At 41.5% G+C, this 27,236-nt stretch overlaps 1 protein-coding gene and 1 long non-coding RNA gene across 6 annotated transcripts; one reads left to right on the top strand and one right to left on the bottom strand.

The window, feature by feature from the left end:
• LOC129646852 (uncharacterized) lies at positions 1-19,320 on the bottom strand. Of its 5 annotated transcripts, XM_055573703.1 has the most exons (6): positions 19,184-19,320; positions 18,656-18,705; positions 18,490-18,571; positions 14,584-14,735; positions 10,945-11,022; positions 1-4,017 (listed from the first exon to the last, which is right to left on the bottom strand). In XM_055573703.1, exon 6 carries the CDS (start codon positions 3,993-3,995, stop codon positions 3,078-3,080), a length of 918 nt encoding a protein of 305 aa, XP_055429678.1. In that variant the 5' UTR covers positions 3,996-4,017; positions 10,945-11,022; positions 14,584-14,735; positions 18,490-18,571; positions 18,656-18,705; positions 19,184-19,320; the 3' UTR covers positions 1-3,077. The 5 variants fall into 5 exon arrangements, with proteins under 5 accessions (XP_055429678.1, XP_055429680.1, XP_055429676.1 ...); XM_055573705.1 differs by lacking the exon at positions 18,490-18,571; XM_055573701.1 differs by having other exon boundaries at positions 18,656-19,289.
• On the top strand, positions 18,423-27,236 carry LOC129646853 (uncharacterized). The gene is made up of 4 exons (XR_008712198.1): positions 18,423-18,472; positions 22,762-22,903; positions 25,679-25,887; positions 27,197-27,236. It is a non-coding gene; the product is annotated as an uncharacterized LOC129646853 (long non-coding RNA).

The raw sequence follows: 27,236 nt of genomic DNA, 5'->3' as shown, positions 1-27,236 counted from the left end.
CAAGCTTAAGTTTCTCAAAGAATTTTCACATTATGGGAAGCATGATTACTGATGTCATTCATGACATAAACTGTCATTCTTAGTATCAGTTTAAACAACTTTCAAATGCAAGTCCAGGAAATTAAAACCAAAATTATCTTACAAATGAGAAATTCTCAATAATTTCCCCTTCGTTGATCATCTTTTGAGGAAAGCTCAGAAGTGGATCAGCTGTTGACTCTTGGAAGAGAAGGAAGATATCGAAAAATGGGGAGGAGGAAGACATGTGCTTGTGGGCTAAGTTGCTTTAGTTGTGTCTGACTCTGTGTGACCCTATGGACTGTAACTTTCCAGGCTCCTCTGTCCATTGGATTCTCCAGGCAAGAATACTGGAGTGGGTTGCCGTACCCTCCTCCAGGGTCCATCTCTTGCATTTGCAGGTGGGTTCTTAACCACTATCACCACCTGGGAAGCCCAGAGAAGACTTAATTTTCACTAAATACCATTTTGAGCCTTTTGAATCTTATACTATTCCTTCCCAATTCAAAATATTTAATTTTAAAAAGCTATGATTTCCATTTGAAAGTATAAAACAACCATTCTAATGATCAGTGGTACAAGTAGAAGTTACCTTTTGATATTAGAAAACAGAGTTTTAAAAGTTCTGAGGTTAAATTAAATTTTGAGTATTACATTTAAGTCTTACAATTAAGTTAAGCCTGGACAATTTTTTAGTTTTTCTTCCTCTTTCTGCTCTCAGATTGCTTAATATTTCAACAAAAACAAAGAAACAACTTGGTTTTTGTGGGGAGAGAGTTTGTACAAAGGCATGTCTTACTGACTGATGAGTCTAGTTTATCATTTATTGAGATCTGCCCTCTATCAGGCTCTATACTGGATGCTGAGAGACAAGGTAAGAGACTTGCGCCTGCCCTGGAGAGAGAATTGCGCAAGCAAAAGAGAAGGTGGTGCTTTGAAGTCTCAGAGCTATTCTTAGAGGAAGAAGGAAAACTTAGAATGAATACCCAGAGAGGACATAAGAAGAACTGGAAGCCAAAATGGAGTCCAGACACATGATTCAGAAACTGCTAGGACCTGAAACCAAGGGCGGCTTAAGGATGTAGAATGTGGTCAAAGCAATCAGTAAAAAGGAGCTTTTTCCCACAAGCCAGCTGTCCACACCCAAAGCAAAGTGGAGAACCAAGGCCCCAATTTCCCAAGCAACAGGTCCAGCTCTCAACAGTGATGAAATGATCACCCTGAGTCAAGTCATGTGTATGGAAATTTAAAGGGATGGTCCGACCTCCTAAGCTCCTGTAAGACCTTTATAAGCCTCAGTTTTTCTTATTTGTAAATCAGGAATAATAATCTCTACATTATAAAATTGTTGGGAGGACTTGACATCATGTATATAAAAGAGCTTACATAATAATATCAAGAGCATAAGAATTGCTCAACACATGGCATCTGTTGTCTTTGTTGTTGTTTTGTTACCTGAAAATATAAATATCATAATGGTGGATCCCATGATTTAGATCATTCAATCCTCATTTATACACATTTCAGGGTGCCTTTCTGTACTGCCAATTCCGTGAAACTAGAAACTACATTTCCCAGACTCCTTTGTTCTTAGTGTCTGGGTGCCAGTTAAGTTCTGCCAGTTAGAGGCAATCACATGAGATTTGGAAGATGGAGGAGGTGGAGGCCATCTTCCTGTTGCTGTTTCTCCCCCAAACAAAGTCTCACAGTCACCAGGAACATGAGGAGACATGGCAAGGCGAGGCAGGCAGTGGAAGACGTGCCTGCCTGACCTCCAGGTTACAGCTCATTGGTTTGCTCTTGACATCCACAAATGCTGTCCCCTGATGTCCACTCCCTAGCCCTTTCAATGACTTGTATGCATCCAATTCCTGTATTAAATCTTTATGGGGCAATATACTTATGGTTGCAATTCCTGTTTCTAGGACTGAATCCTGACTGATTCAGAAATGGGTGCTTTATCTAAAGAAATATCATATGGAGACTTCTGTGAAAGAAGTTCTTTCATACTATGGCCCCAAACTTACTTAGACTTAAATTATGAGTTCCCATGTTTAAACCAGTTCAGTGATCTCTTTATTGTTGCCATTCTCTTTGACATAATACAATTAAAGTTTTCTGGGATCCAGAACAGATAACTCTGTATCTACATATCATTTTAAAAGGTAGAGTATATTTTTATGATGATCATAATCTATCCATTGTCTTTGTATTCTATTTGGTCAAGAGAAAAATGGTCCCTGAAATAATTTTGTTATCCAATATCTACTCTTACTTATTTTCTTAGTATTAAGAAACGCAACTTTTAACAGAACACTGCTACACTGCTACTCTCCCTTAAAGCTAGGTCATAGTCAAAAGACTAAAATTTAGCCAGTTAGATGTAAGAAAAAGTGTTTTGTAACTTCTGAAAAGTGTCTTTAGAAGGAAGGTACAGAGACTTCTTTGCCCCTTCCTCCTTCCTGTTGACTGGAGTGTGAATGTGATGACAGGAGCACTGACAGCCATCCTGGGTCACGAGGTAGTACACTAATCATGGCGGAGGAGAAGGGGATCATCTCTGTGGCCTACAGAGTTACCACATAGGCCTGGATTGTGTGGCTCCAGATTTCTTTTACATTAGAAAAAAATCAACCTCAACTTTTTTAAGTCACTCTCATTTTGTTGCTGACTTGTTATCACACGTAGCCAAACCTGCCCCTACTTAATATGAGTGGAACAGCCAAACTTCTCTCCCTATCAACCATGGTCTGCTTCTTAGTTTCTAAAAACAAGTGCATTCACAAAAAAACTGCTCAACTCCTGAAACATAACGAGGCATGCTACCCAAAATGCTAATCTGAGTATAGAACTAAAGACATAAAATGATTTCTCTGAGTCCAACTCAGTGGACACAGTAGTCAAAGTTTGTAAGTCAGATGGATAACTTTGATTTACTCATATTACTCTCAAAATCAAATCAAGGCATCAATTTTAGGTTGAGAGAACAGCAAATGCTCAACCCTAGCTGGTGGTCCATTAGGACTAGCATTATTGATTCAAAACGGCTGAATTTTTATTTAAACTGACACTCTGCTGGTCACACCACAGTGACCACACCACAGTTGACAGCACATCCAGCGGTATAATCTGCTTTGCAACTCTCTATTCCAGAGCCCATAGATCAGGGGGTTAAAACACTGGGCAAAGGCAAAGACCCCAAAAAGCACCAGATTTAAAGCAAAGAAAAACACTCCACACATCTTTCCCAAACCAATGAATAACAGAGTTGGTATTACATGCAAGCCCAACTGCACTAAATGAATAAGGACTGTTTTCCTTGCTTTGATATTTGACCTGTTAAAATGGCCAGCCCGTTTCCCTTCTTTGTATATCAGGGAGTAACTTACAAGAATGATGGACAGAAGAAGGAAAAGGAAAACCATGCCAATGGCTCTGGCAGGAATGCCATTCAAGACCACTGGGCAAAGGGGTTCAGATTTTAAAAGAGCAATCTGAGTAGGGCCAGTGCCCTCTATGAGGAAGAGGCAAGCATTCTTCAGTATAATAATGAGCCAAGTCCCAGCCAGAATCTTATACTTAATGGAATCTACAAAGGACACAGAGGTCAAGGGCCAGCAGATCACCAGGTACGTGTGGGTAGCCATCAAGGCCAGAGTGAAGAGGATCCCTTCTCCAACACTCAGCTGTGCCCCAAACACCACCCAGCACACCAGGACAGGGCTGTTGGCCAGGAAGGCTCGCATCCCTTGGAAAACCACCCCCAGGCCACAGTAGGAGGAGATGCACAACAGGTGGTGACAGAGGAGGATGTATCGAACCTCTTTCCTCAGTTTTGAATTCTGTAATATGATGGTGATAATGATGACCGTGATGAGCGTGGCGAAGGAGAAAGCCACCACGTACACGGAGGCCTTCACGGTTGCTTCCAGCCTCAGCCAATCTGACATGTTGCAGTGCTCAGAAGACACGTTCATGGTCTTCAGGGCAACCTGGTTCCTGCAGGAGAAAAGAATAAGAAAGAATGAATCTGTGTTAAAGTTTCTCGCGTGGTTTTCTGACTCTCTGACCTTGCATACAGTCCCAAGGAACAGGCTGCCCATTTTTCACTATAGGCGATGACAACTTTCAGGAGTATTGACATGGACCAAAGAAAGGAGAGAAGTCATCTGCTGTCTCACTTCCTCCAGACCTCCCTCTCCTCCATCAAAGTTGATTGGACTGGGAGTGAGGGAGTATCTGTCTCGGGGAAAGTTGTTCTGCAGACCGTGCTGAGTCCATCAGAGTCTGTCTCTTAAAAATCCAACCCAAGGATTCTCAGAGAATGTAGTCCGAGTGTGATGTCGTGTAATTGACCTGTCACTCATGTTGGAGTGTAGACAAGAGGAAGAGAGAGACAGAGAGAGGCTGGAGAGGAGCAAAGTGGAACCACAAAAGCCCTTGCAAGACAGAGAGCAACCTGGGTTTCTGATTCCACTAAGATGTCTTGCATTTTCTGCCTTGGGTTCTAAAAATATCACACCCCCCTGGATTATTTGAGCTAGCTTAAATAGGTTTCTGTTCCTTTACTCTGGCTCCTAGAGAGCAAAATATATAAAATGGACCCTGAAAAGGCACAGTAAATGCTAGAGGTTTCCTAAAGGGCAAGTCACAACAGAGATAATGGCAAGTCACAGCTAGGCGACTTCCTGAGAATTGCCAATGCTGAAGCGCCTCATGAAATCCCTTACTGAAGGCATAAGTTTTTTCATACATACTGTGTTGTCATCGTTTGTGGAAAATTTGCCCTGTTCTGATGGATTTTTGTGCCCTTGTCACACTGTTGAACTCCAGGCTTTTATTCTTTGGATTCTCCAGTTCTTCAGAGAGGACTGGAAATTGCAATGGTCATTGTCAGGCTTTCTTTTAGCTGCAGATTTTTCCATCAAAATCTTACCCTAGAACCTGTCAATTATAAACTGGAAAATGCACACCTGCCTGCATTAAATGCCTCCTCCTTAATCCCTTGCTCCCAGAGCACACAGAGCACCACCAGAGAAATGGAGAGCCCCCATAGTGACTGTGTGAAGACCCCGGAGAGGGAACACTCTACCCCTAGCCTGGGGAAATCACATGAACTGAGCTCTAAGCCTAGATTTGCCGCCAGTGAGGAATATGACTTTGGATGCGGAACTCACGTTACTTCTCTGGTCCTGGGTTCCTTAAATCACAGCCAGGTAGCATCACCAAGCTCTGCATCCTTTCTCTCTACAGACACAGAGTCAACCTCATGCACATCCTCAAGGGCCCTGGAGTATCTGGGCTTGTACCTTATTCTTGAGAACAAGACTGCCCCACCTCTACCCCTAGAACATTCTCATCTTATTCCCCATCTCATTAACCTGAATAGAAACCCTGGATCTCTAGGACAGGCCTGCCTTGCCTTGCCAGGCCCCCTCCCAAGACCTGAGACCCAACCTCTGATCCCTTTAGGGAGAGTGAAGGCTTGCTGAGAGGATTACGGACAGACTAAAGCCAGGACTAGATTTGAAGGGCCTTGATACCATTCTAAGAGTTCAGATTCATTTTGTAGGCATTAAGGAGGCTTGCATGATTAAAATTAAGAGCAGCACTTGCCCCAAGTTGGAAGCTAATAAGATATGCCCACTTCTGCTTACAGAGAGGTATTTGAAAGGAACTCTAAACAGCCTGTTGATGAAAGTGAAAGAGGAGAGTCAAAAAGTTGGCTTAAAGCTCAACATTCAGAAAACTAAGATCATGGCATCTGGTCCCATCACTTTATGGAAAATAGATGGGGAAACAGTGGAAACAGTGGCTGACTTTATTTTTTGGGGCTCCAAAATCACTGCGGATGGTGACTGCAGCCATGAAATTAAAAGACGCTTACTCCTTGGAAGGAAAGTTATGATCAACCTAGACAGCATATGAAAAAGCAGAGATATTACTTTACCAACAAAGGTCTGTCTAGTCAAGGCTATGGTTTTTCCAGTAGTCATGTATGGATGTGAGAGTTGAACTATAAAGAAGGCTGAGCACAGAAGAATTGATGCTTTTGAACTATGGTGTTGGAGAAGACTCTTGAGAGTCCCTTGGACTGCAAGGAGCTCCAACCAGTCCATCCTAAAGGAGATCAGTCCTGGGGGTTCATTGGAGGGACTGATGTTGAAGCTGAAACTCAAATACTTTGGCCAGCTGATGCAAAGAGCTGACTCATTTGAAAAGACCCTGATGCTGGGAAAGATTGAGGGCAGGAGAAGAAGGGGACGACAGAGGATGAGATGGTTGGATGGCATCACTGATTCAATAGACATGAGTTTGGGTAAACTCCAAGAGTTGGTGATGAACAGGGAGGCCTGGCATGCTGCAGTTCATGGGGTCGCAAAGAGTCGGACCTGACTGAGTGACTGAACTGAACTGAACTGAACTGCTGAGCAGGGGGCTTCCCTCGTGGTTCAGACAGCAAAGAATAAGTCTGCAATGAAAGAGACCTGGGTTTGATCCCTGGGTTAGGAAGATCCCCTGGAGAAGGAAATAGCAACCCACTCCAGTATTCCTGCCTAGAGAATTCCCACGAACTTGGCAGTCTACAGTCCATGGAGTTGCAAAGAGTTGGACATGACTGAGCGACTAACACTCACTAATGCTCACTCACTCTGCAGAGCAGGCAGCTTGCAAGGCAGAAATGTGCTCAATGAAGACAGTACAACCATAGCAAAGAGCTTCAAATACTCTTTTAAACACATGAAATCTCCAGGAAGGCTGCAACTCTGCAAAATCAGCTAGGGCAATAATATTGGCTTTAATTTATTTATGAGACTTCAAGAAGATCAGCAATTTATTCAGGATCATGCAGCCAGAAAGAATCTCCCAGTCTCCAGATTCATATTTCATTCTCGGAGGTATATTTGCATATCAAGAACCCACAGCTACCAAACCCATATAATCAGCCCTCATCTCTACATACAACCTCCATTTAATGACAGTTCTTAAAGTCTTTTCCTTCTGGAGTTTCAAAATTTCCTTCTAGCCCAAAATGCTACTTTGGCTTCAGTTTTGAAATAAGACACTGAAGCTAAGAGACTTCAGCAAAGATTTATGTTATGTCCACAACTGTCCTGAAAAAAAAAAAAATAAGAATCAGCTGTCACCCACTCCCTGCGCAAATCCTATAGGAAACAGATGTGTGCGAGGGCTGGAGTGGGTCCATACAGGCCCAGAGAAGCACCTGGGTCTTGTCCTAAAAGCCCTGCTTAGGACCAACCCCTGAGGGCAACATGCCGCCCTCAGCAAGAGACTGAATCCACAAACGGATGTAGCCAGACCATATATAAAAACACAGCTCTCACCTATCACCTGCAGCACCCTGCCCCCAAACCAAGCCCTTATCTAGAGTAACTGGCCTGGGAAGGCAGTCTGCCTGTGGCACGTCAGACTTGGGGGAAGTTGGATGGTTGTCGCCAACAATGAAGGAAGCCAACCAGCAATTTATATGAAATCCAAACAGCCAGACTTGGTTAACGGCTGCCAACTTCTCTAATTTTTGTCCCTGCTTCCAACTTAGGACCAAGCAGAAGTCAAATATGCACCCCTAACTGATCACAGGGGGCTTCCCTGGTAGCTCAGTAGTAAAGAATCTGCCTGCCACTGCAGGAGAAGTGGGTTCAATCCCCAGGTTGGGAAGATCCCCTGAACTAGGAAATGGCAATCCACTTCAGTATCCTTGCCTGAGCAATCTCATGGACAGAGGAGCTTGGCGGGCTACAGTCCATGGGGTCACAAAGTCAGACATGACTGCATAACTATAAACGACAACAATAACAACCGATCACACAGGACACCCCACTTCCCGTTGGCCACCTCCCGCTTCCCTGGGCCCACAGTCCCCTATCAGGGTACCTGAAACCCTCCCTTGTATCCATCAGAGAGCTCTCCCACTCCTCTGCCTGTCTGTGGTTTTCCTCCATAATGCAGGGAATGGTGGCATCAAGAAGCCAGAACTTAACTTACTTTCAGGAAGCTGAGGACAGCTTCTCTCGGATCCAGCTAGACTCCCCTCCCTGCCCAACCCAGAACCTGCACCTGGGAATTTCTGAAGGAGGAAAAGTCTCCGCTGTCTGAGCGGGAGACAGGCTTTCCTTCCTGGGTGCCCACTGTCAGTCAGGCAGCGTCTGCCAAGACTAGGGCCAGTGTCAGACTTATTGCCAAGGAGAAGGCCTCATTTAGCTGAAAACAAACTTCAGAAATGATCTCAGCAGCTAATGGCTGCCGACAGAAGGCCAATGAGAAAAAGTGAATGCTTCCAGAATGGCCCCCAAAACCTTCCCAAATGATGAGACCTCCTTTCCCACAATAAACCTACAACCTTCTCTTTAAACATGTCTTCCCGTTTGCTCTAATTGCAGCCTTACTTCTTTGGTGCTTTAAAAATCACTTCAGTCTGTGAAGCTTGTGTGATCGCCTCTGTTTTTCTTCTCCAAGTAGGCAGGAAGGAAGGGAGGGAGCCTGTATTTACTGAACACCGGGAGCTTAACATCAAGAATAAACACTTAGTATTAGCTGTGAGTGTCCACCATCTGGTAATGGCTCCCAGAGGTGACATGGGGAACTGTGTGAAATCACAAAGCCATGAAGGTATATCTTGTGACTTCTAAAGACAGGAGAATCACATATTTTTCTAGTGAGTGCTTTCCCACGCAGTTAACTTTTGTTAACCTGCCCCCTCCCCAGCTTTTTTTTTGGATAAAAAAGGAAATCCTCTGGCTTCCTTCCCCAATTTTTTTCTGATTAAAACTTTGATCTACAGACATTCTTCTAAGCACTGCTAAGATTCCTTAATCTAGCGACCTTGTTTTAATAGAAACATGACCTTTCCTTAAGGCTCAAAAACACTTCCTAAAAAATGACATGTACCACACACCTACTGACAATTAATTTTTGACAAAGGAGGCAAGAGAAAAGACAGTTTTGGGGGCAAGTGACTGGGAAAGCTGAACCACTGCGTGTAAATCAATGAAAGTAGAAAACTCCTTCACACCATACATAAGGTGGCTTGCAGACTTAAATATAAGTAATGACACCATAAAACCTCTAGAAGAGTCATAGCGATACTTTCTTAGGCTGCTCAAAAGAAATAAAAGCAAAAATAAATGAGGGAATTTCATGGGGATCCAATGCTTAGGACTCCAAACTTCCACAGCAGAGGGCATGAGATGATCCCTGGTAAGGGAATTAAGATCCTACAAACCGCACTTCACAAGCCTACCCTCCAAATTTTTAAAAAAATAATAAACTAATGACACAATCAAACTTATATGCATTTGCCAGCAGAGAAAACCATAAATAAAATAAAAAGACAACCTATGAACTGGGAGAAAATATTTGCAAACCATGTGACAGATAAGGGCTTAATTTCCAAAATATACAAACAGATCATACAGTTCAGTATAAAATAAACAAACAAGCCAATCAAAAATGAGCAGAAGAACTAAACAGACATTTTTTTCAAAGACGCACAGATGGTCAACAGGTATGTGAAAAGATGCTCAGCATAACTAATTATTAAAGAAATGCAAATCAAAACCATAATTATTTGCCTCACACAGGTCAGAACAGCCATCATCAAAAAGTCTACACATAACAAATGCTGGAAAGGATGTGAAGAAAAGGGCTGCAAACTGGTGCAGACACTATGGAGAGCAGTATGGTGCTGGATTAGTCGCTAAGCCGTGTCTGACTCTTGCAATCCCATGGACTGTAGCCCACCAGGCTCCTCTGTCCATGGGATTCTCCAGGCAAGAATACTGGAGTGGATTGCCATTTCCTTCTCCGGGGACTCTTCCCGACCCAGGAATCAAACCTGGGTCTCCTGTGTTGCAGGTGGATTCTTTACCAACTGAGCTATGAGGGAAGCCTGGAGAACACTATGCTGTTGCTGCTGCTGCTGCTAAGTCGCTTCAGTCGTGTCTGACTCTGTGCGACCCTATAGATGGCAGCTCACCAGGGTCCTCTGTCCCTGGGATTCTCCAGGCAAGAATACCGGAGTGGGTTGCCATTTCCTTCTCCAATGCATGCATGCATGCATGCATGCATGCTAAGTTGCTTCAGTCGTGTCCGACTCTGTGTGACCCCACGGACAGCAGCATCAGGCTCCTCTGTCCACGGAAGTCTCTAGGCAAGAGTACTGGAGTGGGTTGCCATTTCCTTCTCCAGGGAGAACACTATGGAGGTCCCTTAAAAATCTAGAGTTGCCATATGATCCAGAAATCCCACTCCTGAACATATATCTGGAAAATACTTACTATAATTCAAAATAATATTAATCCATGTATCCAGTGTTCACTGAAGCACTATTTACAATAGCCTAGACAAGGATGCAACCTAATGTCCAGTGACAGATGAATGGATAAAGAAGATGTGGTATATATCTACAAGGGAATATTACTCATCCATAAAAAAATAATGAAATACTGCCATTTATGGCAACATGGGTGGACCTAGAGATTATCATATTAAGTGAAGTAAGGCAGAGAAAAACAAATATCATATGATATTCCTTCTACATAGAATATAAAAAGAAATGATACAAATGAACTTACTTATAAAACATAAACAGATTCACAGACATAGGAAACAAACTTGTGGTTACCCAAGGGGAGAGCAAAGGAAGGAGATAAATTAGGCGTTTGGGATTAACAGATACACACTGCTATATATAAAATAGATAAGGCACAAGGACCTAGTGTATAGCACAGGGAACTATATTCAATCTCTTATAATAGACTATAATGGAAAAAAAACTTGAAAAGGTATACACACACAAACACATATACATATACATACATGAATCACTTTGCTGGTCACCTGGAACTAACACATAATTGTAAATCTACTGTACTTAAATAATAATAAAAAAAAGTTTGCACTCACGTCTTTATTGAATACCTTGAGATTTTTGAAACACCAGGCAGCCCATTCACAAGGGCAGGTTGAAACAAATCTCCAGACCTGGAATATAAATAAATATTCAAGAAGTATTGGAAAGAAGGTTGCTCATAAAAATGGTGATGAAGCTCTTTCATTTTATAACTTAGACATTGATAGATGTGTGTGATCCAACTTATTACAGTAATGATGATATCTGTTTGAAAAAAGAGGACACAAATTAATGACAGATCTCATTGTACTATGTACATCTATGTACTATGAAAACAGAAATAAAGCATGGGGGTCATTCCAGAATTTCAGAAAAAGATTATGCAATGCTAACTATAATGGTATCATATGAAAATAGCATTTTCATAAATCATAGAAACTTAAGTACTGAGTGTATATGAAATTAAGGTACACTGGTTAAAATAAAACAGGCATTCAATTCTACTTGGATGGAGCTCTCTGCATTGACATGGGACTAGCGAAGGAACAAAACTGGTAGAGATGAACAGTTACTCAATCAGATCAGATCAGATCAGTCGCTCAGTCCTGTCCGACTCTCTGCGACCCCATGAATCGCAGCACGCCAGGCCTCCCTGTCCATCACCAACTCCCGGAGTTCACTCAGACTCACGTCCATCGAGTCAGTGATGCCATCCAGCCATCTCATCCTCTGTCATCCGCTTCTCCTCCTGCCCCCAATCCCCCCCAGCATCAGAGTCTTTTCCAATGAGTCAACTCTTCGCATGAGGTGGCCAAAGTACTGGAGTTTCAGCTTTAGCATCATTCCTTCCAAAGAAATTCCCAGGGCTGATCTCCTTCAGAATGGACTGGTTGGATCTCCTTGCAGTCCAAGGGACTCTCAAGAGTCTTCTCCAACACCACAGTTCAAAAGCATCAATTCTTTGGCGCTCAGCCTTCTTCACAGTCCAACTCTCACATCCATACATGACCACAGGAAAAACCATAGCCTTGACTAGACAGACCTTTGTTGGCAAAGTAATGTCTCTGCTTTTCAATATGCTATCTAGGTTGGTCATAACTTTCCTTCCAAGGAGTAAGCGTCTTTTAATTTCATGGCTGCAGTCACCATCTGTAGTGATTTTGGAGCCCAGAAAAATAAAGTCTGACACTGTTTCCCCTGTTTCCCCATCTATTTCCCATGAAGTGGTGGGACCAGATGCCATGATCTTCGTTTCTGAATGTTGAGCTTTAAGCCAACTTTTTCACTCTCTACTTTCACTTTCATCAAGAGGCTTTTGAGTTCCTCTTCACTTTCTGCCATAAGGGTGGTGTCATCTGCATATCTGAGGTTATTGATATTTCTCCTGGCAATCTTGATTCCAGCCTTGACGAACTCCTTTTCCTATTTGGAACCAGTCTATTGTTCCATGTCCAGTTCTAACTGTTGCTTCCTGACCTGCATACAAATTTCTCAAGAGGCAGATCAGGTGTTCTGGTATTCCCATCTCTTGAAGAATTTTCCACAGTTTATTGTGATCCACATAGTCAAAGGCTTTGGCATAGTCAATAAAGCAGAAATAGATGTTTTTCTGGAACTCTCTTGCTTTTTCCATAATCCAGCGGATGTTGGCAATTTGATCTCTGGTTCCTCTGCCTTTTCTAAAACCAGCTTGAACATCAGGAAGTTCACGGTTCACATATTGCTGAAGCCTGGCTTGGAGAATTTTGAGCATTACTTTACTAGCGTGTGAGATGAGTGCAATTGTGCGGTAGTTTGAGCATTCTTTGGCATTGCCTTTCTTTGGAATTGGAATGAAAACTGATCTTTTCCAGTCCTGTGGCCACTGCTGAGTTTTCCAAATTTGCTGGCATATTGAGTGCAGCACTTTCACAGCATCATCTTTCAGGATTTGGAATAGCTCAACTGGAATTCCATCACCTCCACTAGCTTTGTTTGTAGTGATACTTTCTAAGGCCCACTTGACTTCACATTCCAGGATGTCTGGCCCTAGGTCAGTGATCACACCATCGTGATTATCTGGCCCTTACAAATAGCTGTGAAAAAAGAGAAAGAGAAGCAAAAAGCAAAGGAGAAAAGGAAAGATATAAACATCTGAATGCAGAGTTCCAAAGAATAGCAAGAAGAGATAAGAAAGCCTTCTTCAGCGATCAATGCAAAGAAATAGAGGAAAACAACAGAATGGGTAAGACTAGGGATCTCTTCCAGAAAATCAGAGATACCAAAGGAACATTTCATGCAAAGATGAGCTCGATAAAGGACAGAAATGGTATGGACCTAACAGAGGCAGAAGATATTAAGAAGAGATGGCAAGAATACACAGAAGAACTGTACAAAAAAAAAAAAAGTTACTCAATAGGTTGGTGAATTCCAATTGCCTATGCGCATAGATCAAGAGCTGCAGATATTCAGAAACCAACACAGGCCAGGCTCTGGGATTAGGGCGTTTACACAATCCTGAATCTTCTGGCAGGTAGTAAATAATTGGCCTTTCTCCTTTCCTGCCTGTTTCTCTGGATGCCAAAGGTCAATACGATGTCTATAAACCACAAAAAGCAAGCAGCAATCTAAACACTGCTGAGAAAATGATTCTCAATACTACTTCTCAGCATCTGAAAGGATTTTTGTCCTTGGTCTATCAGGTTCTATTAATAACAAAAGTTCACCTTGCGGCATTTACTTTTGAAATATGCTAAAGCTATCTTTTTAATTTTTTTAACTAATTTATTTACTTTAATTGGAGGCTAATTACTTTACAATATTGTGGTGATTTTATTGTTACGTTGTTGCAATTATTAAGCTAGTTGCAAGTTAACTTACCTGTATATGGCTTTAACATTATTAAAGCTTATAAAATAACATACAACAGCCACAATGGTGAATTTTGTGTTTGTGAGCAGGCAGTCCTCCACTCCACAGTCTATGGTTTCCTTTCTTTGCACAGTTATGATAATTGCCCCATCCTAAGCAATTAACACACTCCTGTCTCAGACGACCACACCTGGCTTTAGCAGTGAGCTAGATGTTTTATCAGTACAATCTTGGCAAAGTTGCAATCAGCAGCTTTCATGAAATGCTTTGGTTTTCTCTCTCTGATTCAGCCTTGGGGATGATCGTAAACTTTCTGTCAGATTGGATTTCTTTACCCCAACTTAAAGTACAATTGAATTTTAGCTAGTCTTACTAAGCTTTTTTTGTATGGTGTGATGGGTTTTATGGAAAAAGAACTCCTTAGGCTTTGAAATCTACATATAATAAACAGTGCTATGTTAAAATAGTTCTTATTTAAAAAAAAAAATTATTTAAGGCATGTGAGATCTTACTTCCCTCATCAGGGACTGAACCCATGCCCTCTGCAGTGGAAGCTTGGAGCCTTAACTACTGGACCAGGAGAGAAGTCCCAGTATTCTTATCTTTATCAGATATCTTTGCGCCATTCATATTATACATGTCACTCAAAATCAACTCTCTAGACCTGAAAAATGTATTAACTATAAGATTTTAAACAAATCTAAAAATTGAAAGTGAAAATTCATGGAATGTCTTAACCGTTTCCCTGTTCTGAGAACTTGGAATCATTTATGAGAAAGGTGACCAAAACATGGACAAGTTTCAAATATTTTACTTTGAAGAATATATATGAAACCACAAACCTTTAAAGTAAAGACAGGTGAGTTCCTTTCTCTTTTTCCCAAACGGAGGTTCTAGAGAAGGTATTCTTTCTTCTCTTGCATGAAAAATCAGGGTGGGAGGTGTTGAGATGAATCCCCGGCAGTACAGACATGAGGCTAGCAGGGAAAACCTCCTAGAAAAAGTAAGGGCATCAAACCTTTAACAACCCTGTTTGAGGAAAACAGAAACTTGTAAAGAATCCTTCAATCTGTGCATGCATGCTAAGTTGCTTCAGTCATGTCCAACTCTTTGCAACCCTATGGATCGTAGCCTGCCAGGCTCCTCTGTCCGTGGAATTCTCCAGGCAAGGATATTGGAGTGTGTTGCCATGCCATGCTCTCCTTCAGGGGATCTTCCCAACCCAGGGATCAAACCCATGTCTCCTGCATCTCCTGCATTGGTAGGTGGGTCTTTATCACTAGTGCCACCTGGGAAGCCCAAAGAAGGCCTCTAGGAAACTACAACTGCTCAAAAACAAAACAAAACAAAAAAACAGGCTGGCACTGTGGACAGGAGGTGAGGGGAAACCTGATAAAGACAAACTTACAGATGATACAGAGGAAGAATCAGTCAGGAAAGTACCTGGTTTAGGAGACACATGAAGGGCACAGTTAGCTAGATCTAGATACTGGCCAGCTTTAACTAAGAGGGTTTCCAAACCTTCAGGATGCTGACACGGAGAAGCTACCTCCTCAAGGAACAAGGAACAGTCATCACAGGGATTCTCCATGTGCAACACACCTGGATGAATACAAGTGCAGGATGCAAGGCCTTCTGGCAGGTGAGGTGAAAGTGTAAGTCGCTCAGTTGTGTCCGACTCTTTGCAACCCCATAAATTCTATATGGGATTCTCCAGGCCAGAACACTGGAGTGGGAAGCCATTCCCTTCTCCAGGGGATCTTCCCAACCCGGGGATCAAACCCAGGTCTCCCACATTGCAGGTGGATTCTTTACCAGCTGAGCTACCAGGGAAGCCCTGGCAGGTGAGGCGGGGTGGTGGGGGTGGGGAGGCCTTAAATAAGAATACAGTGGCTGAGATGAATATATACAACTGGTTCTTCCCAATAAATGCACAGCTGTGTCACTCTGGTCTGGTCAGCCTTGCACCAGCACTCAAAGAACCTTCCAAGAGAACTAAATTTCCAACCTTCCCTTTCCCCACCTCCCCGACCACTTAAACTAGCCATATCCATGGGCTCCAGGAACCTATCCATCGGGTCCTTGTGCACACGTGCTGCTGTAGCAAACTCTGCCAGAGCATCAGGCTCATGATCACCATTTCCTGGTTATCGCCAGTTTTACCCTACTTGAGTATTTACCTTGTTTCAGACTGTCAGCCTGCCCCGCTCACACATGTGTGTCTGCCACTCAGTTTAGGTCTTGACTTTCTAGATTTCTGGTCTCAGAACAATGAATATTATTTCTGGATGAAGACTGATGCCCACATGTGACCACTTGCTTTTTTTAGAGTTACCAGTGATGCCATGTAAATCCCCACCTGGTCCCCAGGGAAATGTGACCTGGTCAGAAGGCAAATGTACCTACAGGAGGAAGTGCAGTCTCCAGATCAGAGGATCGTAGGTGATAATAGAGATGAGCCAAAATGACTTACAAATAGATGAGTAAAGAAGAGAAGCTAAAGGCAAAGGAGAAAAGCAAAGATACACCCATTTGAATGCAGAGTTCCAAAGAATAGCAAGGAGATATAAGAAAGCCTTCCTCGGGGATCAATGCAAAGAAATAGAGGAAACCAATAGAATGGGAAAGACTAGAGATCTCTTCAAGAAAATTATAGATACCAAGGGAAAATTTCATGCAAAGATGGGCTCAATAAAGGACAGAAATGGTAGGGACCTAACAGAAGTAGAAGATATTAAGAAGAGGTGGCAAGAATACACAGAACAACTTTACAAAAAAGATCTTCATGACCCAGATAACAACGATGGTATGATCAGTCACCTAGAACCTGACATCCTAGAATGCTAAGTCAAGTGGACCTTAGGAAGCATCACTACGAACAAAGCTAGTGGAGGTGATGGAATTCCAGTTGAGCTATTTCAAATCCTAAAAGATGATGCTGTGGAAGTGTTGTATTCAATATGCCAGCAAATTTGGAAAACTCAGCAGTGGCCACAGGACTGGAAAAGGTCAGTTTTCTTTCCAATCCCAAAGAAAGGCAATGCCGAAGAATGTTCAAACTACCACACAATTGCACTCATCTCACATGCTAGCAAAGTAATGCTCAAAATTCTCCAAGCCAGGCTTCAACAGTATGTGAACTGTGAACTTCCATATGTTCAAGCTGGATTTAGAAAAGGCATGGGAACCAGAGATCAAATAGCCAACATCCATTGGATCATCAAAAAAGTGAGAGAGTTCCGGGAAAACATCTACTTCTGCTTTATTGACTATGCCAAAGCCTTTGACTGTGTGGATCACAACAAACTGTGGAAACTCTAAGACACAGAGATGGCTTGCTGATAAGATTAAAGTGTCTCTTTGCATAACATCAGGAGGTGACTAATTTGATCCTGGCAACGTAAACCATGGAAACCATTCAGCATATTTGTGGGTTCAGCAGAGAGGATATTGTAATAACAGCTGAAATAGATAACGTAAACCATGGAAACCGTTCGGTGTATTACAGTATCCTGAGCAGAGAGGATACTGTAATAACAGCTGAAAATAAAAGGATTCCTGGGGCTTCCCTGGTGATCCAGTAGCTAAGACTCTGTGCTCCCAAGGCAGGGTGACCGGGTTTGACTCCCGGTTGAGGAACTAGATTCCATACACCACAACTAAGAGTTGCATGCCACAGCTGAGACCTGGAGTAACCAAATGAATAAAAATAAATATTTTTGAAAAAGAAGAAGAAGAAAGAAACTTGTTCCCTGGGAAGCAGAAAAAAGCAAAGGCCAACACCAAAGAAGCAAAAGGGCCTTGATTACTGTAATATCCCGATCCACTCAACAAGTACCTCCCACAAGCTGAGATATTCACAAGGCTGCCACAGTATTATCATTGTATTCAATGAATGTCTACCATGTGCCAGAGTACTATGTAAAATGTTTATAGTTAGCCATCTGGAAAAATAAGTCAGAATTGCAGGGCAATTAGGCTTGTGAGCCACAACTTCTGAGACTGTACTCTAGGGCCTGTGAGCCTCAACAACTGAAGCCCATGTGCCTAGAGCCCGTGCTCTGCAAAAAAAGAAGCCACTGCAATGAGAAGCCTGTGTACCACAAGGAAAAGTAGCCCCCGCTCAGCGCAACTAGAGAAAGCCCGAGTGCAGCCATAAAGACCCATTGCAACTAAAAATAGTAAATAAGTAAATAAAATTAATTTTAAAATAAAACAATATGCCACTTAAGAAAAAAGAAAAATAAGACAGAATCCCTATGTTTGTGGAGCTCACAGTCATTTAAGGAAAACAGATATGTAAGCAAATGGTTTTAATACTATGAGTTAAGAGGTTTAATTCAAAGTGTTATGGAAACCCAGAGGAGGGAGTCTAATCTTCCCAGAAGCATCAGGGAAAATTCTCATAGGCAGCACCCCTAGAAATTAATAAGGATTCATCCATTCAACTAGCTGGCCTTCCATTCATTCATCATGGATGTGTGGAGAACTTCTGATCATGCTAGATGCTGCGCTTACAATACTGAACAAGGCAAACAAGGCTCCTCCCCGAGTGGCACTTAGTTAATCCATTCCTGTGGGAGGGAGTGGATGACATTACCAGGAGAAACAGAATGTTCCCTTCAGACCACCCAATACCCACCCTCTGGCCTCATTTCCTCTCCCACATATATTTTCCGACTGAGACCAGAGTGCCTTGACCTCTCAAACGGGAGCATTTTGATCCTTTTGGTAAGTACAGCTCTCACCATGACACAGAATTGCCAGTTCGTTTCTTCCCATCGCAGTGAGAATAATTTTGGAAGTGCAGGATCAGATAAAATCAAGTTTCTGAAAATGCAGAGCCGAGAATCAATTTCAAGCAGAAATAGAAGTGAGTCATGGGACACCCAGGCTGCCATCAGATTTCCTTACCTTCTTTCACCAGTGGAAGTCTTTTCTGCCAGTGGAACAAGTTCTCTTTTCTAGGATAAAGTACATGGAAGAGCAGCAGGAGTTTCTTCATGAATTGTAGGAAGAACTCCCGATACCCAGCATCTAACAGAAGTGAAGCCAGACACGTACTCCACTTTGATTTCTCCCTACACCCTGAGTCTTCAGACCTGGGGCCCCTTCTGTGGTGCCTACAGCCAGTATCGTACTGTGATTCAGGGTGCTGAGAATGCTGGGGACTCTCTAGGGTGGCCACTTCCTGAAGGAACACTCAGCACCCTCTGTCCAAGAAGGAAGTGGGGGAACAGGGCCAGCTCCTCCCCTTCTGTGCACAGAGGCTCCTCTGCAAAGAGACACACGTGCTCTGCACCCCATATGGTATTGGGACCCCCTTCATAGTGCTTAAAGGTGACAAGTGAAAATATCTCTAGAGAAAGCTAAAATATTTCCCACCCTAACATTAGGGAAAAATTCTAACCACTGGAACCAGTAGTTTCAAACCAGACTAACCTTCAAAGATCTCAGATTACGCCTTTCGAAATGACCACAATTTCATAACAGAGGCAAGAGAAAGACAGAAACTTCTGCAAAACACAGTTGGTATCACTGTGAAAACTCATAGTTCCTGTTTGCCAACACGGCTGCTTTAAATCTCTCAAGCAATTAATTGCATCGCAAGTGTTATGTGTCAACTTTTCCTCATATTTAGAGTTTTCATTTTTAAAATTTATTCAAATCATGCATGCATGCAGTCAAAACTGAAAAATGCAGACAGACCTAAAAAGTAAGATTTTTAATTCCTCATATTCCTGCCACTTGAAGATAACCTCTGTTGGCACTTCGGTGTATATCCTTCCAGACATTTTTATGTGTTTCAGTGGATCTTGGTGTAAGCTTCTCAACACCCATTCCATGCCACACCATCGTGGAACATTCACACAGTTTTGTTGGCATTTGCCCACTCTCAGCCCCCATGTAGATCCTGATTTGACTAAATGAAATTACGATCACCTCATGCTCTTGCCACAGTGTTTTAGGGACCAGCATCTAACCCAAACCTAAGTCATCAATACAAAGCTCTTCCCTGACTACAAGGAAAATCACGTGATCAAGATGATCCAATTAGAGGGAAGCCTAGGACTCTTGCTAAAGGGTGGGGCAGAGGTAGGGGAGACACTCACTCACTCCTTCTCTGGGTTTGGACTCAGAGACCTGGGAGCTACTGGCAGCTGTCTTGCCTCCACCAGACAAACCAGCTCTCAGGTGAAGTAGATGCTTCAGAGGTTAAAAAAGAGAGAGAAAAAGAAATAAGGTTTTCAAAGAGCTTTCAGAGCTGCTAAGTTAAGATAACACACAAATCTGTCTTACTTCTGGAGTCACTAGGTAGATGAACCAATAAATTTGCTTGTTGAAATCAGTTTAAATTGAATTTTCTGTGACTTGTAACTAAGTGTATCCATCTCGATATTTTTATAAAAGTGAGGCCATATTGAACATACTGTTTATAACTTCCTATTTAAAAATATGTCATAATCATCATTCATTTTCAAGATAAATATGCTTTTACAAAATTATTCATTGCTTCAGAGTAAACTGTTGTATGGGCAAATATTAAATTAAATATCTAATCCCTTATTGTGAGGTATTTATGTCATTTCTAGGTTTTTCCATGTTATAGAAACAATTCTGTGTTCAGTCTCCTAAATATTAGAAAACACAGTTATTTCCCCAGGACACATTTCTAATGTAGAATTTCTGAATCTGTCCTTTTTGAAAGATTTTTGATTCATATTGCCAGATGGCTCTCCCAAAAGGTTATTTTATTTGTATTTCAATCAACAGAGCATGAGAATGCCAAAAAAGCTCCCTCGCTTCTCCCAGCCCAGAACACTCAACATACATAAAGTTTCAACACAAAGACTCTGTGTGATAAATGGCAATCCATTGCTGTTTTAATTTGCATTTTTAAAAACCATATACAGAGCTTGGAGGATTTTTCCCTTATATTTATTTGCTTACAGTATTTCTCCTTTTCTGAGTTGTCACTGATATCCTTTGCCCATTTCAACTAGAGCATTTATTTCTTCCATATGTGTAGGAGCTATTAATATATTGAGATTACTAAGCATTGACCTATTATATATGTTGCAAATAGTTTTCAAGGCACACCACGTGCCTTTTCACTTGCATATGGTATTTTTGATGGTTTTGAAGTTTTGAATTTTCGATTATCAATCCTTCCCTTTGCTGTTTCTGCCCTTTCTATGTCATTCTTTAATCAGAGAACTTGCAGTCCTCCAGCCTCAGCCTCTGCTCATAAAAATGATCTGGCATGATCACGCTGATGCTCAGGGTGCCCGAGATTCTGTCCCATTGGGAGGCAGCCGGGAAGCTGTCTGCATCCCTCCATCCCTGACTGCTTCTTCCTGCCTCCCTCGCAGACGTGGTTTGTGATTAAAGTAAGGCCGACAGCGTGAGAGCTGATGAGATGCGTGCAGCTTCAAGGTTGTTCTCTTTAGAAAGGGAAATGTGTTCTCCTTAGATTTTTGCTTCTTGCTTAGGTTGGAGTGAATAAGTGACAGTAATCCTACAGATGAGTACAATACCTAGGAAGTTCAGAACTACAAGCCAGGAGGCTCCAGGGTCCCCGACACTGGGGAATGTCTGTATCTTCTAGACTATTAACACTTAAAACTGGACTGTTTTGTAAATGAGAAATGAACTTTTGTTAGGTGTGAGCCACTGTATTGGGTCTTTATTAGTCAAACCCATATTCTAAACTAAATGGTAATGCGTGACCCCATTTTACATACATACATACACAGACTCAATGCACATGAATTTGTGTTAACTCCGGGAGATGGTGAAGGACAAGGAAGCCTGCAGTGCTGCGGTACATGGGGTCGCAGACTCGACACAACTGAGCAACTCAACAACAATACACAATCACTCACACCAGCATAAGAGAAGATAAAGAAAGTGACATATCAAACTGTTAACATTAGTTCAGGGAATGAGACTGTTGGAATTTGCGGAGGGGGGGGGATTATGAATTTTTAATCCAGGTTGTTTTGACTCAATAACTTACATTACCCAAGGTGGTTAAACACTTTCTTTTAACAGCTCCTTTTCATGTAAAGTCACAGCCCTAGATAGAATGGGTGGAAGAAAAGTGTAACTGAGGAAAGGGTACAAGAATATGACAGGTGGAATAGTCTAATTCTAACAGAATTGGTGGAGTCTGGAACTATATCTTTAATAATGAATGGAGAAGGCAATGGCACCCCACTCCAGTACTCTTGCCTGGAAAATCCCATGGACAGAGGAGCCTGGTAGGCTGCAGTCCATGGGGTTGTTAAGAGTCGGACACGACTGAGCGACTTCACTTTCAGTTTTCACTTTCATGCGTTGGAGAAGGAAATGGCAACCCACTCCAGTGTTCTTGCCTGGAGAATCCCAGGGACGGGGGAGCCTGGTGGGCTGCCGCCTATGGGGTTGCACAGAGTCGGACACGACTGAAGCGACTTAGCAGCAGCAGCAGTGTATTTTATAACTACTATGGACCAATATTCAATGATATCATCATATTTCTTTTTAGATTTCCATTTTTATCTTTTTTAAAGGTTACCAGGACTTTCTACTGGATTCTAAGATAATAACATATAATATGTATCTCAGCAGGGCTTCTCTGGTGACTCAGATGGTAAAGAATCTGCCTTCAGTGTAGGAGATCTGGGTTCAATCCCTGAGGTGGGAAGATCCCCTGAAGGAGGAAATGGCAACCCACTCCAGTATTTTTGCCTGGGAAATCCCATGGACAGAGGAGCCTGGCAACTTACAGTCCATGCGGTCACAAGCAGTCAGACAGGACTGTGTGACTAACACTTTCACTTTCACACATGTATCTCAATGCATAATGTTCTCCTTGTAAAAGGAAAAATATTCCAAATCCTTTCAATATACATGTGGCAAAAGTTCTTATATTTTAAAAAAATTCCTTGTAAATTTTATTCATTCACCTGCACCTATAAATATTTAAATAAGCTATGTTTTTAAAATACGTATATTTGTCAATCTCTCACCCATAGAACAGGGAAGCCTGGCGCGCTGCGATTCATGGGGTCGCAAAGAGTCAGACACGACTGAGCGACTGAACGGAACTGAACTGAACACCCATAGAAAAAAATCCGGAAGGATACACAGCAAATTGATAATAATGGTTATTCTCCGGTAAGGGTATCAGGTTACCTTTGGGAGAAGGGAGAGCTAGAGGAAACCTACTTTTTTTTTTTACTGAAGTGTAGTTGATTTACAATGTTTTCTTAGTTTCTGGTGTACAGCAAAGTGATTCAGTTTTGAATATATATATTCTTTTTCAGATTCTTTCCTATTATAGGTTATTACAAGATATTGAATAAAGTTCCCTGTGCTACATAGTAGGACCATTGTTTATCTGTTTTACATATAGCAGTGCATTTTGTCAACCCCAAACTTCTAATATATCCCTCCTCTTGCCCCTTCAGTAACCATACGTTTGTTTCCTGTGTCTATCAGCCTGTTTCTGTTTTGAAAATAAGTTCATTTGTATCATCGTATAATTTTTTTAGGTTCTACACATAGTAACCTCGTATGATATTTGTCTTTCTCTGTCTGACTTACTTATGATAATCTCTAAGTCCATCCATGTTGCTGCAAATAGCATCATTTCACCCTTTTTACAGCTGAGTAATATTCCATTGTGTATATACACCATATCTTCTTTACCCATTCATCTGTCTGTGGACACTTATGGTGCTTCCATGTCTTGGCTATTGTAAATGGGGCTGCTATGAACATTGGGATGCATGTATCTTTTAGAATTAAAGTATTCATTTTTTCTAGATTTATACCCAGGAGTGGAATTTCTGGATTCTATAGTAGTTCTATTTTTAGGTTTTTTTTTTAAGGAATTTCCATACTGTTTTCCACAGGGGTTGCACAAATTTACATTTCCACCAACATCTGACTTTTTGTTGGTTTATATTGCTTATATTGTTTGTACTTTTATAATGAGGCTGAATTCATATATTGAGTGCATAATGGAAAACAGTACAAAAGTTTTAAATAAAGATTAGGAAAAATAAACCAACAAATTCTTTAAATGAAAAATCTATAGCTTATAGATTTTCCAGGACTGTGTTTTAGCAGTTTGATAAGATATTAGATGATTTCCACTGCATATAACAGAAAACTCCAATGCAAATAGACTTGACTGTCCTGAAGATCTTTTTCTCACCTAACAAGGAAGCATCCTGTTGGCTCCAAGGTTGGTTGGAGCCTGGCTCAGCGTGGTTGTCAGGATCCAGGGTCTTTCTGTCTTTGCTTTGTCATCCTCTTCATGTTGGCAGTTTGGCCTCATTCTGGTTCCCCTCATAAGATGACCACAGCGATTCCTGGCATCATATCTAGACATCACAACATCCGGAGAAAGAAAGGGGCCTCTCTTCCTGTGTCTTCTTAGGACAGAGATACTGTTCCCAGAACTCTCAGAGCCAATTTCCCTCCAGCCTCATGGGCCAGAATCGAGTCACAAACCCTTTCCTGAACCCATTTTGCAAGAAGAGGGGAATTACCCTTTGACTGATCATCAGTCATGAGAGATAAACATATCAGAACTGGAACTAGCAATGAGCCTTCCAAAGACATCTGTTCATTCCTGCAAGCCACGTGGTGTGGCCAAGCGAAAATAAAAAAAGAATTATCTGTTCATGGGTATGTTCATAGATCAGAAAACTCAATATTGTTAATTTCTCCCCAAAGTTATCTATGTGGTCAATGCAATTCTGAACAAAACTTAGCAGGCTTTTTAAAAACAGAAATTCTAAAATTCTTTTTATTTTTACTTTAAATTTTTAAAAATTCTTTTTAAAAACAGAAAGTTGATTCTAAAATTTATGTGGAAAATCCAAGGACCTAGAGTACACAAAACAACTTTGGAAAAGCAAAACAAAGTTGAAGAAATAACACTACTGAATTTTTTTTAGCATCATGTTATTTATACTGACTTCAGTTAGGTTGTTAGGATTTTTTTTCTAAGATTTTTTAGATGTGGATCATTTTTAGTTTTTATTGCTTGTTTTATGTTTTGGTTTTTTGGTCTCAAGTCATGTGGGATCTTAGTTCCTCAAACCGGGGATTGAAAGTACATCCCCTGCATTGGAAGGCAAAATCCTAACCACTAGACCACCAGGGAAGTCCCAACACTGGTGAATTTTAAGACTTACTATAGGAGCTACGGGAGAAGGCAATGTCACCCCACTCCAGTACTCTTGCCTGGAAAATCCCATGGACGAGGAGCCTGGTAGGCTGCAGTCCATGGGGTCGCTAAGAGTCAGACACGACTGAGCGACTTCACTTTCACTTTTCACTTTGATGCATTGGAGAAGGAAATGGCAACCCACTCCAGTGTTCTTGCCTGGAGAATCCCAGGAACGGGGGAGCCTGGAGGGCTGCTGTCTATGGGGTCGCACAGAGTTGGACACGACTGAAGTGACTTAGCATAGGAGCTACAATAATTAAGATAACGTGAAATGAGTGTGCCAGTAGACCTAGACATCAGTGGAACAGAGTAGAGTCCAGAAAAAGACTCATATATATGTGGCAATTGATTATTGACACAGATGTCAACGTAAATCAAAAATAAATGGAAAGTATCTTCAATAGTGCTGCAGTATTTATTTATTCATTTATAAAAATAATGAACTTTGACTTGTACCCAGAATCATAAACAAAATTCAACTTGAATGGATCATAAAACCTGAATATAAAACCAACAACATTACAACTTATAGGGGGAAAAAAAGGAGAAAAATCCTTGCCACCTTAGGTCAGGCAATTATTGCTTATACAGAACATGAAACACTCAAACCATAAAATAAAAATTGCATAATTTTTTCCAGTGTCTAAAACTTCTGCTCTCTGAACTCTTACAACTTAACAATAAAAAGACAAGTTTTTTTTTTTAAGGGCACAGTACACCACCCTGATGGCAGAAAGCAAAGAGGAACTGAAGAGCCTCTTGATGAAAGTAAAAGAGGAGAGTGAAAAGCTGGCTTAAAACTCAAGATTCAAAAAACTAAGATCATGGCATCTGGCCCATCTCTTCATGACAAGTAGATGGGAAACAAGTTCTAACTGTTACTTCTTGATCTGCATACAGATTTCTCGGGAGGCAGGTAAGGTGGTCTAATATTCCCAACTCTTGAATAATTTTCCAGAGTTTGCTGTAATCCACACAGTCAAAGGCTTTGGCATAGTCAGTAAAACAGAAGTAGATGTTTTCCTGGAACTATCTTGCTTTTTCCATGATCCAAAAGATGTTGCCAATTTGATCTCTGGTTCCTCTGCCTTTTGTAAATCCAGTTTGAACATCTGGAAGTTCAAGGTTCACATACTGTTGGAGCCTCGTTGGAGAATTTTCAGCATTACTTTGCTAGTGTGTGAGATGAGTGCAATTGTGCAGTAGTTGAACATTCTTTGACATTATCTTCCTTTGAGATTGGAATGAAAACTGACCTTTCCAGTCCTGTGGCCACTACTGAGTTTTCCAAATTTGCTGGCATTTTTTGAGTGCAGCACTTTCACAGCATCATCTTTTAGGATTTGAAATAGCTCAACAGGAATTCCATCACCTCCACTAGCTTTGTTCGTAGTGATGCTTCCTAAGACCCACTTGACTTCGCATTCCATGTTGTCTGGCTCTAGGTGAGTGATCACACCATTGTGGTTACCTGGGTCATTAAGATCTTTTTTGTATAGTTCTTCTGTGTATTCTTGCCACCTGCTCTTAATATCTTCTGCTTCTGCTTCATTCACTTCAGAATGAAAACCATAATCAAAGAAAACTAACCAAACTGATCACATGAACCACAGCCTTGTCTAACTCAATGAAACTATAAGTCATGCCATATAGGCCACCCAAGATGGACATGTCATGGTGGAGTGTTCTGATAAAACATGGTCCACTGGAGAAGGGAATGGCAAACCACTTCAGTATTCTTACCTTAAGAACCCCATGAACAATATGAAAAGGCAAAAAGATATGACGCTGAAACATGAACTCCTTAAGTTGGTAGGTGCCCAATATGATACTGGAGAAGAGTGGAGAAATGACTCCAGAAAGAATGAAGAGATGGAGCCAAAACAAAACAATGCCCAGTTGTGGATGTGACTAGTGATAGAAGTAAAGTTTGATGCTGTAAAGAACAATATTGCATAGGAACCTGGCATGTTAGGCCCATGAATCAAGGTAAATTGGAAGTGGTCAAACAGGAGATGGCAAGAGTGAACATCAACATTTTAGGAATCAGTGAAGTAAAATGGACCAGAAAGGGAGAATTAATTCAGATGACCATTGTATCTACTACTGTGGGCAAGAATCCCTTAGAAGAAATAGAGTAGCCATTGTAGTCAACAAAAGAATCCATAATGCAGTACTTGGGTGCAATCTCAAAAATGACAGAATGATCTCTGTTTGTTTCCAAGGCAAACCATTCAATATCACAGTAATCCAAGTCTATGCCCC

The sequence above is a fragment of the Bubalus kerabau genome, chromosome 3 (genome assembly GCF_029407905.1).
Source record: "Bubalus kerabau isolate K-KA32 ecotype Philippines breed swamp buffalo chromosome 3, PCC_UOA_SB_1v2, whole genome shotgun sequence".
In the NCBI taxonomy this organism is placed as follows: Eukaryota; Metazoa; Chordata; class Mammalia; order Artiodactyla; family Bovidae; genus Bubalus; species Bubalus kerabau.
Note: the sequence above shows the minus strand (reverse complement) of the source record. Positions and strands in the feature narration are given on the sequence as shown.

Excerpts from the sequence above, each read along its gene's own strand:
- LOC129646852 (XM_055573703.1), bottom strand. The coding sequence starts at position 3,995 with ATGAACGTGTCTTCTGAGCACTGCAACATGTCAGATTGGCTGAGGCTG.